General features: G+C 57.5%; 1 protein-coding gene across 4 annotated transcripts in view; it reads left to right on the forward strand.

The window, feature by feature from the left end:
• The window catches only part of SIPA1L3 (signal induced proliferation associated 1 like 3), a 93,033-nt gene that overhangs the window by 48,809 nt on the left and 31,799 nt on the right, over positions 1-12,425 (forward strand). For all 4 annotated transcript variants that reach the window (XM_023649620.2, XM_023649624.2, XM_023649625.2 and 1 more), the window contains exons 11-13: positions 722-849; positions 6,225-6,343; positions 8,420-8,847. In XM_023649620.2, coding sequence (XP_023505388.2) covers positions 722-849; positions 6,225-6,343; positions 8,420-8,847 — 675 coding nt within the window. The remainder of the gene's footprint in view (positions 1-721; positions 850-6,224; positions 6,344-8,419; positions 8,848-12,425) is intronic.

Genomic DNA, 12,425 nt, shown 5'->3' on the forward strand with positions numbered 1-12,425 from the left:
CGGAACAGGGGTTTGAGCCCAGATCTGCCTCGCTGTGAGGCGTGAGCGCACAGCTGTGCTCTCCTCCGGCAGAGGGACGCGCAGAGCTCTGGCCCGTGGGCCCATTGTCCCAGCTCACCTGTGTCGTATCAGCCTCAGGCCCAGTGCTGGGCACCCTGGATGTCATTCAGTTCTATAGGGAAAGGCCTACTGTGACTGCCTCTGACAGCTAGGGAAACTGAGTCTCCAGGCTAGAAAGTGACTGTCTGTCCCTGGCTGGATGAGAGGCGGTGATGAGGTTTGAACCCCATCCTGCCCGGCTCCAGGCCTCCTGTGCCTGCAAACACTCCTTATCCTGCTCTGTTCCACCCGAGAAAGGGGGAGCCCAACAGGCCCCGGGGGCTGCTGACAACAGCTCACCCCGTTTTGCAGCCAAGAAACAGGATCCTCCAGGAGCCCACGGGTAGGGCGGTGGCCCCAAGTGGCTCCTGCCCCTCCTTCCTTGAGGACCCGCCTTGCCCTGCGCTCCCTGCCACCACCAGCTCCCTGGCGGGAGTCCCAGGCGAGACTCATTCCTGACCCTCGGTTAATAGCAGGTTTCCAGGCTTACTCATCCAGCCTTGCTTTCTCCTTCCTCGCAGAGCCTCCTGTGCGTAAACCCCCCAGGGGACAAGCCCGGGGCTCAGGTGGTTTTGACACAGCCGTCCTCACCCCGCCTGTACCTCCTCTCACTCCCCTGCAGGTATGCGGCCGCCCCTCACCCACTGCTGTCTTTTGATCCCCACTTCGGCCACGATGGGACGTCCAGCGGCGACTCCTCCTCGGGCGGCCTGACCAGCCAGGAGAGCACCATGGAGCGCCAGAAGCCAGGTAAGGCCCCCCCAGGCCAGCCGTGCCCACCGACCTCGCCCTGCACACCCCTCCCTTACAGTCTGACGGGGGACGCCCCTCGCCTGTCAGTCATGGATAAAACACAGAAAAGCTGCAGGAGCCACATGTGAGACTAGAGAGGTCACCCGGGAGAGCCGTGGGGACCGGTGAGCCGGGTCCTGATCCATCCAGACGGCCTCAGCAGACGGCCTCTGCCAGCACTGTCAGTCAGCAGCCAGAGCACAGATGTGTGACGTGGGGTGGTGACCACCAGGAGACAGCGATGAAAAGGACTAAAAGCGGTGCTCTCAGGAGGACGGTGTTGTGAGGCTGTTCCTTCCATAAGCCTCCGGTGCTGTTTTCCGACTGTTACAGACGAACAGCATATGCTGAGCATCCCGTGTGATACCATCACAAAGTGACGCACCCGCGTTCCACACCCAGCCTCCCAAGAGCCCCCATGCCCCTCCCAACCAGCACCCCGAGGGCCCCCCACTCCTGCTCCTCACAGCCAAACCCAGTCCTGCCTGGTGCTGAAGTTTATGGGCTGCAGGCTCCGCCGGCTGCATCATGTGTGTGCTGCTGGCTGCTGGGCTCAGTGTCGTGTCCGTGAGAGTCATCCGCGGGACAGTGTGTAGCAACGCAGTTTCTGAGTAGCGTTCCATTGGATGAATGGCCCACCCTTTATGACTCTGCTCTAGTGTTGATGGGCGTTTGGGTTGTTTCCAGTTTGGGGCTGCTTAGAATAGTGCCGCTGGGGAATATTCTCACACATGTCTTTTGATGAACACAAGCTCACATTTCTGTAAGTGTGTACCTGGGAGAGGAATTGCTGGGCCACATGTTTAACTTTGTAAGAGACTGTCGAACTGTTTCTCAAAGTGACGAACCATTTCACACTGCCACCGGTGACACCCAAGAGTTCCATTTGCTCTGTATCCTCTCCAGACTTTTCTTTTTTTCTTTTTCTTTTTTTATTTTTCTTGGTGAGGAAGATTGGCCCTGAGCTAACATCTTTTGCCAATTTTCCTCTTTTTGCTTGAGGAAGATTGTTGCTGAGCTAACATCTGTGCCCATCTTCCTCTGTTTTGTGTGTGGGACACCAGCACAGCATGGCTTGATGTGCAGTGTGTAGGTCCGCGCCCAGGATCCAAACCCGTGAACCCCAGGCCGCTGAAGTGGAGTGTGCGAACTTAACCCATGTGCCACTGGGCTGGCCCCCTCACCAACCTTTACATTCCAGCCATTCTAGGGGGGCACAGAGTAGTAGCAGGTTGTGGTTTTAGTTTCCGTTTTTCTGCCGTCTGATGAGATGAGCATCTCCTCATCTGTTCGTTCTCCTTGATGTAATTACTGCTCGTGGGCATGTACTCCTTAGGGGAATATTTTAAACATAATTTCACATAGCAAACTTGCAGTTCCTTTACAGTCTGAGAACCACCAGATGAATGGGTGGGTTCAAAAGAAAGGAAGTATCAGAGAGTGTTGACGTGGGAGGGGGAGGGGACGGACGTGTCCACTTAGGGGATGTCCGAGAATTTCCAGGCAGCTCCTGGGGCTGGCCATGCCGGCGCGTCACCGGCTCCCCGGGCACTGTGGGGTAGGGAGGAGGTTGCACGGCCCGGGGTCAACGGCCTGGAGAAGACCTCAGTACCCTGGCCCCGGGGTTCCCTTAAACCGGGGAAAATGGTTGGACTGGAGGCCAGCAGCTCACCCTCCCAGCCCTGCCCCTGCCCCCCCCCCCCCCCGCACTGCCCCCAGGGCCTGCGGACACGGGGTGCTCCTCTCCTCGGCGCGCTGGGTCCTGCCCATCACTGCCAGCACTTCCGCAATCTTTGCTCCGACACAGACAGATACGGATCTTTTTTTTCTCCACCCAGTTAATAAAAGAAAAGTGTTGCTTAGAGATTTCATTAAAACAGGGAGGAAATTTTTCCAGCACTTACCGTGGGCCTTAAATAAGGTGTCACAGAAACCCACCGTTGTTCTTCCCTTCTCCTCTCTTCTGTCCCCTGGAGCTTGGTGCCCCTCTCACTTCCTTGGGACCTTGTTGTAAGTTGACTAACAACCCCCCTACAGACACACACACACACACACACACACAGAGTGTGTGTTTGGAAATCATCACGCAGTCTAGAATGTGTTCAGACTCAGATAAAAGGTGGTCAGGTGAGGGGCAGGGATCTGACAACATGACAGACACGGGCTTGCACAGCTGTTCAGATGATGATAATCATAGTCACAGCAACCCAGGTTTGTGCACTTATTTCCTCATCCCAGAACACAACAGAGTGGGCACTAGGGCTGCCCCGTTCTCGAGATGAGGAAAAGGAGGCACAGGGAGATTGTCACGTGTCCAGGGTCCCTGCTGGTGAGCAGCATAATTGGGATTTGAATCAAGGCCTGTTGGGTTCTAGAACCCTCCTTAACCTCCCCCACCTGCAGACCCCACCCGCAGTGTCTCACCCACGGAGTGTGAGTGTCTCCCAGGCATTTGAGCACCCAGGTTGGGAAGGTGGCCCCAGAGTCTCCAGCTATCCGGAGTCCAAGCCCGGGCACAGTTTCAGCACCTCTCTCACAACCAAATCCGTGTCTGTCACCCGTGTTAAAGGTGTTAAAGGGAAGGTCACTGGTGGCCAGTCCAGACGACAGTGAACAGCCCAGAATTAGGGCCTGCTAAGGGCAGAGCCAGGGACACTGGGAGAGCCAGAGGAGAAGGAGACTGGCCTTCATCCCTCGGTTCCTTCGACATGTCACTAATGATGTCCACCAGGCTGGGTGCCAGGGATACAGTGTGGGCCAGACGGGCACCTCCTGCCTTTTTGGAACTGACAGTCTGGTAGGAGAGATGGACAGTACACGGGGGCACGTGGTGATAAAATAATCACCAATAATGTCGCATGTCAAGTGGAAACTAACACAGGCCAAGAGAGAGGTTGACAGAGTTTGGCGGAATCTCTGAGCAAATCACATTTGAGGCGAGACTAGAAGGAGAGCCTTCCATGGAAGGGATCAGCTACTGGAAGACCCTGGGGCAGCAGTGAGTCTGGAGCTGGAGGGACGAGAGGAGGGCCGTGTGGGGCAGAGAAGTGGTGGGAGGCGAGGTCAGGCAGGTGACGGGGACAGAGCACGGGGGAGGACCTTGCGACTTTGTGCTCAGAGTGAGACAGGAGCCACAGGGCTCAGTTCTTCTGAGCGGGGGAGGCATGGGATCCAACTCAGGTGTTCACAGGGTCCCTCAGGCTCCAGATTCTTGACAAGTGGGGACAGTATGGGGGAGAGATGGGCTGGTTCTGGATCTGGTCCTTTGAAGGTCGAATCGACAGTTCCCTGATGCCTCTGTGGGTGTAGAGAGAGGAGTCAAGGATGCTGTGGCCTGAGCAGCTGAAAGGTCAGAGCCACATGGACTGAGCAGGAAGGACGGTGAGAGGTGCAGGTTTGGGGGAAGATTTTGGCTTTGCCCGTGTCCAGTGGGAGGTGCCCAGTAGACACCCCACTGGAGGTGGTGAGGCAGCCATATATATGAGTCTGAAGTCGAAGAGAGGTCCAGGCCAGACAGAAATGTGGGAGTCATTGGTGCTGTAGGTGGTTGGAAGGCTTTGCACATGACTGCACGGGGTTGGCTCTCAGGAGAAACCTGGTCTCCCAGCGTGGTCTGGCTGCCTCCCAGGGGACGGGTACCTCCTGTACCCGTGGGATGCTCCAAAGAGGAAACCCCACTCCAGACGTGGAGTAGGTAGACAAAACGGCCAGCCTCCCCGCTTTCTCGTATCTGTGGTTCCCGACTCAAAGCCACACAGACGGTGACACCCATCACTGTACCAGCCAGGCCACTCTCTGCGGTGGCCCTGAGCACCCTGCCCGGCCCACCCAGAGCGGGAACCTCCCCCAGCAGGAAGGAACGTGGGCCCAGAGCACCCTGGGGCTGCATGGCTCTAAGCACAGGCTCTGACAGGCCTGGCGGGAATTCTGGGTCAGCCATGTGACCTTGACAGTGACCTCAGATCCCTCCTCGGCAGTAGACGTCCTAGGTGTCTCTCCTTCCAGGGCAGTTTGGGGCCCAGTGAGATCACACCTGCCCAGCCCTCAGCACAGGACCCCCCTGTCACCAGGAGCATGACAGCTGCTGCTTGTCAAGCCCTGATTGTCTTCGTTACCCGTGGTGTCGTGTTGGGGAAGCACAGAGGGCACAGGGGTCACGAGCTCAGGTCTGAGCCCTTCTCACTGGGAGACCTCGGACCAGTTCCTTAACCCCTGCGGCCTGATGTTCTCCTTCATCTGTGGGACTGGGACTGTCCCTACCTCACAGTGTTATTGAGAGGACGCAGCAAGGTCATGCTGCTGACCCGGGACACTGGCTTCGTAACAATCATCGTTACTGATGAGTATCGTAAACGCGGCAGTGATCAAAAGTGAGGGCTCTGGGGTGAGACCATCTGGTTCAGATGCTGTGTTAGTGCATTTGTAAGTTTAATCGATACTGACTAGCCTTCCATTGGGTCATTGTTTTGCTTTTTAAGGTCAGATGCTCAGGTCAGGCACACTGACCAGCCTTGGGAGTCTAGACTAATTTACACCCACGCCAGCCGTCATGGTTTTAAACCCACTTCACGTTTGAACCAGCAAGCCCACTTGTAGAACTCTGTCCCAGACGCGTCCCACGCTTGCTCCAAGTTGCATGTAGAGGGAAGGCCACTAAAACCTTGTTGCAAAGAAAAGATGGAAAATAACCTAAACATCCATCAGTAGGAAACTGGTTAAGTAACCGATGTCCATTCACGTGCTGGAATGCCGTGCAGCTCTTAAAAATAAGATGACCACATGTTCAGTTGCGTGAGGATGTGTTACGAAGCAGCAAAGCGAAAGGCAAGTGTAAGTATATCGTAAAGTGAAAAATCAAGTTGTAGGACATTTGTTATGATGCCGTTTTCCTTTTTTAAAAACGTTATGCACGTTTAACCAACAAAGGATTGCTACCTTGCCTATACGAAGAGTCCTATTCGCCAGTAAGATAAAAGACAGTCAACCCCATAGAAAAACAGGTAGAGAATGTGAACAAGGAATTTACAAAACAGTCTGAAGGCCTGTAAGGATGGCCGTGTGCACAGCCTCCCTTGGGGATGGTGATGGAGGTTGCTGAAAGGCATCAATGAGTGGACCATGTGAAACGCTGGAGTGGTGCCTGGCACAGTGGAAAGTGCTCAGTAAATATTCCATTACCGAGTCTCACACCCAGGACGGGAGCAGATGGGGTCAAGGCCCTGGTGAGCTGAGCCAGCGGGCTGGCAGAGGGTGGGACCATCAAAATATCTCTAGGCCACATTCCTCAGCCTGCGTCATCTCTAACCGCTGCTGTGTCTCCTTTCTTCCTGCAGAGCCTCTGTGGCACGTGCCCGCCCAGGCCCGGCTCTCAGCCATGGCCGGAAGCAGCGGGAGCAAGCACACCTCCAGGCAGGACGCGGCAGGCAAAGAGTCCCCCAACAGGCATTCCAAAGTGAGTCTGGGCCCCGCCCGCCCCACCCTGGGGCTTTGGGACTGCCAGCTAAGTGAGCTGAGTGCTGTGGGGCATGGCCTCCCCTGGGCGGGGCCCCTGAGTGCCACGCGTCCTCCCCCTTTGCCACTGTCCACTCTAGCCGAGGAGCTAAATGCTTGGTCTGGAGTTAGAACCAGCCAGTTTCTCATTATTGCATCTGTCGTGGTAGGTGTCTTCCCAGCTGTAGCAAAAATACCACGGTTGGGGTGGCTTAGGGACAACAGAAATTTATTTCTCGCAGTTCTGGAGGCTGAAAGTCCAAGGCCAGGGCACAGGTAGATTCAGTGTCTGGTGAGGGCCTGCTTCCTGGGTCACAGGCAGCCTTCTCGCTGGGTCCTCACGTGGCGGAAGGGGCGAGGGAGCTCTCGGAGTCTCCAGGGGCACCGATTCCATTTGTGAGGGCTCCTCCCTATGACCCAGTTGCCTCCCCAAGGCCCCACCGCCAGTCACATCTGAGATTAGGATTCAACGCGTGAACCTGGGGACACAAACCTTCAGTCTACGGCAGTAGGTTAACGGGCATCACAGGCAGTCCCCAAACCTCGGTGACCTCACACAGTGGAACTTATTTCCCTCATCTGACGATACAGGACAGGTGTTCAGTGAGCAGCTTTCCACATAGCGGTCCCGGAACCCAGGCTCCGTTCCTCCTGTGGCTCTGCTGTCCTCAGGGCCCCGGAGCCTCTGCTGGGTCCCGGCCTCTTTCCAGCAGACGGGGGTGAGAGGGAGAGAGGATCCCGTGGGAAGTGTTTGTGGCCCAGGCCTGGAAATGGCGTAAGTCACTTCCACTTCCACTGCATTGGCCAAGGCTCCGTCACGAGGCCACACAGAAGTGCAAGGCAAGCTGGGAAATGTAGTCCCAGTGCGCCCGGGAAAGGGAGAGAGTTTGGTGAGCACTTGGCACCTTTTGCGTCCGTTCATTCAACGGGTGTTTGATGAACTCTTACAACATCCCAGCACTGGGACCACAGTGATGAAGGGGATGGCCGAGCCCCTGTGCTCACACAGCCGACATCCCAGTGGCAGCAACAAGCAGTACGCAGATAAACAGATGCATTATGTAACACGGAGAACTGATCCTTGCTGGGGAGGAAAAGCAAAGCACGGTTAAGGGAAGAGAGTGTATCAAGCTCTGCTACGTTAGGATGAGGGGGTCCGAGAAGGCCTTTGAGGAGGTAAGCTGTAAGCCAAAACCTTGAATGAAGTAAGGGGCGATCCATGAAAATACTTGGGGGAAGAGCATTGCAGACAGAGGGAGCAGCAGGTGCAAAGGCCCTGAGGTGGGAGTGTGCCTGGTGTGCTCAGAGAACAGTGAGGAAGCCAGTGTGGCTGGAGCAGAGTGATGAGGAGGGAGGGAGGAGGTGAAGTGAGAGCCCAGAACTCGTGGGCTCTTCCCTGGAGGGAGGTGGCACCTCGGGAGGGTTCTAAGCAGGGAGGGGACGTGATCTGCTGCAGGTGTTCTCAGCCTCTCTCTGGCTGCATGTAGGGAACAAAGTGGGGGCTGGCAGGGTCAAGGGAACCAGGAGGGAGCAGGGAGACCAGCGAGGAGGCTGCTGCCGTGATGCAGCGGTAGATGGGAGCGGGGTGGCGCCGTGGAGGGCGGAGAGGGGACAGGTCTGTTGTGGGCACGCAGGCTGTGGGATTTGCTGTGGGACTGGATGCGAGTGTAGGAGCAGAAAGAGGGTCGGGTGGCTCCCAGGCTGTGGGGCAGGGCGGCTGAAAGGATGGAGGCGCCACTGCGAAGGCAGGGAAGGGGCGAACTCGGGAGGGAAGGTCTTAGACGCAGTGAGCCCGAGCTGTGGGCAGCACGTTACATCCCCACTGCCACGTCTCCCTCTGAGCAAACCCTGTGAGGCAGGGTTGTCATGAGTCCTGCTTCACAGTTGTGGAAACCAAGGCACCGGGAGGTTCGTTCACTTGCCCGAGGTCACGTGGCCGCTCTGTGGGGGCCAGAGCTGGAAGCCGTGGCTCCAGCCTTAACACTCACGAAGAGAGCCGGGGAGGCGAGCGAGGGCTGACACGCTCCCTGCCTTCCAGGGCGAGCCTCAGTACTCCAGCCACTCCAGCAGCAACACCCTCTCCAGCAACGCGTCCAGCAGCCACAGCGACGACCGCTGGTTCGACCCCCTGGACCCTCTGGAGCCAGAGCAAGACCCCCTGTCCAAGGGCGGCTCCAGCGACAGCGGCATCGACACCACGCTCTACACCTCCAGCCCCAGCTGCCTGTCGCTGGCCAAGACACCTCGGCCAGCCAAGCCGCACAAGCCGCCCGGGAGTGTGGGCCTGTGTGGGGGTGGGCACGAGGCCGCCGGGCGCTCCCACCACTCGGACAGGCGGCGTGAGGTGTCGCCTGCCCCGGCGGTGGCTGGCCAGAACAAGGGCTACCGGCCGAAGTTGTACTCCTCGGGCTCCAGCACCCCCACCGGCCTGGCCGGGGGCAGCCGTGACTCCCCAAGGCAACCCAGGTAAGGCGCTGCCCCTAGTCTGGCTTCCTGAGGGGACCAGACTACCTCCCACTCCCCCACAGTCTGGAAGCGTGCTCACAGATGTGTGTGCTTGCACACTGGTTTGCTTATAGAGTTGGGCGGCTCGGGGACCAACCCCTGCTGCCCATCCATCAGCCTTCGAGGACGCAGTACAGGGAGAAAAATCCCTGGCTGTTCGTCTCATCTGTCTCTGGTTCACTCTGACCCTCTGTCTCTCTTTCCTTTTCTCTTTACTGAGACCAACGGGTTTTATGACTTCTGGGGGGGATCACAGACTATCTGTTAGGAGTGCATTCAGCTGAAGGTCTGGGGAAACCTGACCCACAGTGGCCTAAACAAAGAGGTTGAACAGTTCCCCTGATGGGAAGTCTGGACAGAGAGAGCCGACTGGTGCAGTAGCTCGGGGCCTGGCACCCTGTGTCCTCCTGCTCCACCATCCTTATTGTGCCACCTCCAGCTTCCTGCTCTGGTGCCCCTGGGGCGCAAGGTGGAGAACAGCGGGAAGGTTTTGGCGTCTCTATAGCTCCCTTCTGTGGAGAAAGCGAATGCTCCCCTGTCCGCAGCTGCGTCATGTGCTCCCAGCTCCCGGGAAGTCTGGGAGCTCACGGCTTAGCCTCCCAGCCCCCACAGTAAAGGGCAGGGCCCCACACAGCTGTTCAACTCAGATTGCCGGGCCCCGCCCAGCATCTCTGATTCACTGGTGGGGCCTGAGAATATGCATTTTTACAAAGTTCCCAGTGGATGCAGATGCTGCTGGGCCCAGGACCACACTTCGCGAACCAGTGGGAGAGAGGCAGGCAGGCGAGCAAGTGACAAAGAACAGACGTGGAGGAACCGACACCTGGAGTCTGGACCTCATCCACCCTGAGCATCTGATGGCAGCCATGAGCTGCCGCCCACAAAAATGCAGAGACAGGAAAGTCCCCCTGGGCTCAGCCTCGTCCCTGGGCCCCTGAGAAGGATCCCTGTGCTGGGACACTTAAGGCCACAGCCTCCCTTTCCTTTCCTGAGTGCACTGAGCAGGGGCCAGCCGTGTCCAGGACCCCAGCGGGGTCTTCATCTCCTTGGCTTCCTGACGCCTTTGCCGGTCCTCAGACCTGTGGCCTCTCTCCACACAGGACATGTGCACCCAGGCAGTGGCTCAGGCCTCCTTGACCACAGTCCACAGTGGACTGTGTCTGTACAGAAACATCTATGTTTAAAGACGAATGAAGCCAAAATTTCCCTAACGCACTTAGCCAGACAGTGTGCGATGCACTTGGCTCTGGGCCGGTCTGTTTAAAATGTTCGACTCCCACTCGAGACCCAAGTCAGTGACCTCGTGACTTAGCAGTGGTTCTCCTGCAGATTTGGGAAACACTGGCTTTGAGAGTGTCCAGATGGCAGGGCTTCCCCCTGGCGTGGCCCAGGGACCCCTGAGTTGAGGAGCCCAGGAGAAGGTGGAGAGAGCGCCCCGGGGGTTCGGTCTAATCTCAGCCCGCCTCCCTGGGCGGGTAGTTCTTACTCATCTTCTGGACTCACGCACTCCTTGGAACAGCGTCGTCATGTATTTATTTATCCATTTATTTCACTCAGTGCTTCTTGAGGATTGTTATGTCCCAGACACTGAGCTGGGAGCTGAGGAGGAATAATGAGCAAATCCCAAGAGACCCCCAGCCCTCAGCTCGGCCCACCGTCCATCGATGGAGACGGCTGTCGGAGCGCCCCCCAAGGGGGACCCGGCACCCGGAGAGTCCCCCCCGGGGCTCAGGTCTCAGTGTGGGCGCCCCTGTGCCGGGCACAGCCCTGTTGGTACACTTGGTACCTGTGGGATTTTGGCTTCCAGGGTACAATGGCAGCAGCGCCGAGGGGTCAGCGGTGGCTGAGGCAGGGGGTGGCCGTAAGATTACCCATGTCTGGGAGAGGGGTTCGTGAGGAGCCGGCTCCAGACGAGGCCCTGCGCTGGGGAGCTCTCGTTTGCATGCAGACAATCGAGGCTAATTGCAGATGTTCTCATCCACTCATTAAATCTGCTTCCTGAAGTTTTCTCCTAGGCAACCAGGCGCTCGGGGGGAGTGCGTTTCCCAAAATGGGGTGCTTGAGGTGATTTGGGTGGTACCGGAGGAAAAGGGTTTATTTTAAATGGATATGTGCTGGCTTTAATGAGTATTAGGAAAAATGTTATCTACCCATCCCCTGACTGACGGGTCCTGCCTTGGGCAAGTTCAGGAAATTAAACGAGTTGGTTTAAAGAAACAGATTCATGGGAGATGAGAGTGCAGACTCCAGCCCACCTGACTTCAAGCCCTCCGCCTGCCTTGTCTTGGCTGTGTGGCCTTGAACACATGACTGAACCTCTCTGGGCCTCGTTTTCTTCATCCATGAAAGGGGGGATACATCACAATCCCACCTCATAGGGACGTGTGAGGATTACCGGGCCAGTGTGGAGAGCCCTTGGAACACGGCCTGGCACAAGACTCGAGCCTGGCTGCCCTTAGAATCGTGGGGGGTGGTACATAAAGATGAGGCCCTGCCTCAGGCTCAGGCACAATGTCTCCTGTGGGTCAAGCCTCTTCCGGGCTGTGCTGGGGACTCCGACTGAGACAGCCCCAGGCCTGGACCAGTGGGGGAGGCAGACCTGGCCCCAGGCAGTGACAGGCCGAGTAGTCAGGGCTGGGGTGAGGGAAGCGCCTGGGATGCAGGAGCCTGGAGGAGGCGCCTGACCCCGCTGTGGGAGGGGCTTCTGGACAAGAGGCTGCACCAGCCAGGGAGCTGGGGGGCAGAGCGGTCCAGAGAGACCTGCGCATCCTGCCATCAGTCTCACCCCACCTTGCTCTGCTGGTCCTCCCACAGTCTGCCCATCTCCACAGGCACAGGCTCCCCACGTGGTCGCCAAGCACCCGCTTGGGGTCAGACCTGGGTCCCAGGGGCCACATGGGCCTCTGCCTGCTGCTGGCCTCGCTGCCCCTGCATCTGCTGTCATCGATCTGTGCCCTCGGGCCAAGCACGATGACAGCCTGCTGCCCGGCCTCGGTGCTCAGAGCCGCCCTGGGCTCTGTGTCACAGCGCTTTGTTAACATAGCTCTTTGGGTTTATTCACACAGTGAGTGCCTGCTGTATGCCCGGCTCCCTGCTGGGTGCTGAGGGCACACTGGCTGCCGGGGAGACAGCAGGCCAATAGTTAGAACAGTAAGGAATAAATGATGCTAGGGGAGAGGCTGCAGAGGAGCAGGCTGGGATCCCAGAGTGGATACGGTACAGGCCTCGGGGGGAGGAGGGGGCGTCTAATCTAGCCTGGGGCGGGGACAATGTCCTGGAGGGGGCTGTCATCCCTGCCCAGGGTGAGAGGGATGAGGAGGTGGGAGCAGGTGAAGAGGTGTTGGGGGGCTGATGATATGTTCTTGATCTGGGGCAAGTTATGTGGGTGTTTGCTTTGTAGCTGTTTTTGAAATTGTACATATATATTTTGTACACTTTGCTGTATATGGGCTATTTTACAATTTAAAAAGAGAGAGAAGGGAAGGATGGAGGACGGAGAACAGTGTACTTATGAGAGGGAGTAGCGTGTGCAAAGGTCC

Source organism: Equus caballus, chromosome 10 (assembly GCF_041296265.1).
Source record: "Equus caballus isolate H_3958 breed thoroughbred chromosome 10, TB-T2T, whole genome shotgun sequence".
In the NCBI taxonomy this organism is placed as follows: domain Eukaryota; kingdom Metazoa; phylum Chordata; class Mammalia; order Perissodactyla; family Equidae; genus Equus; species Equus caballus.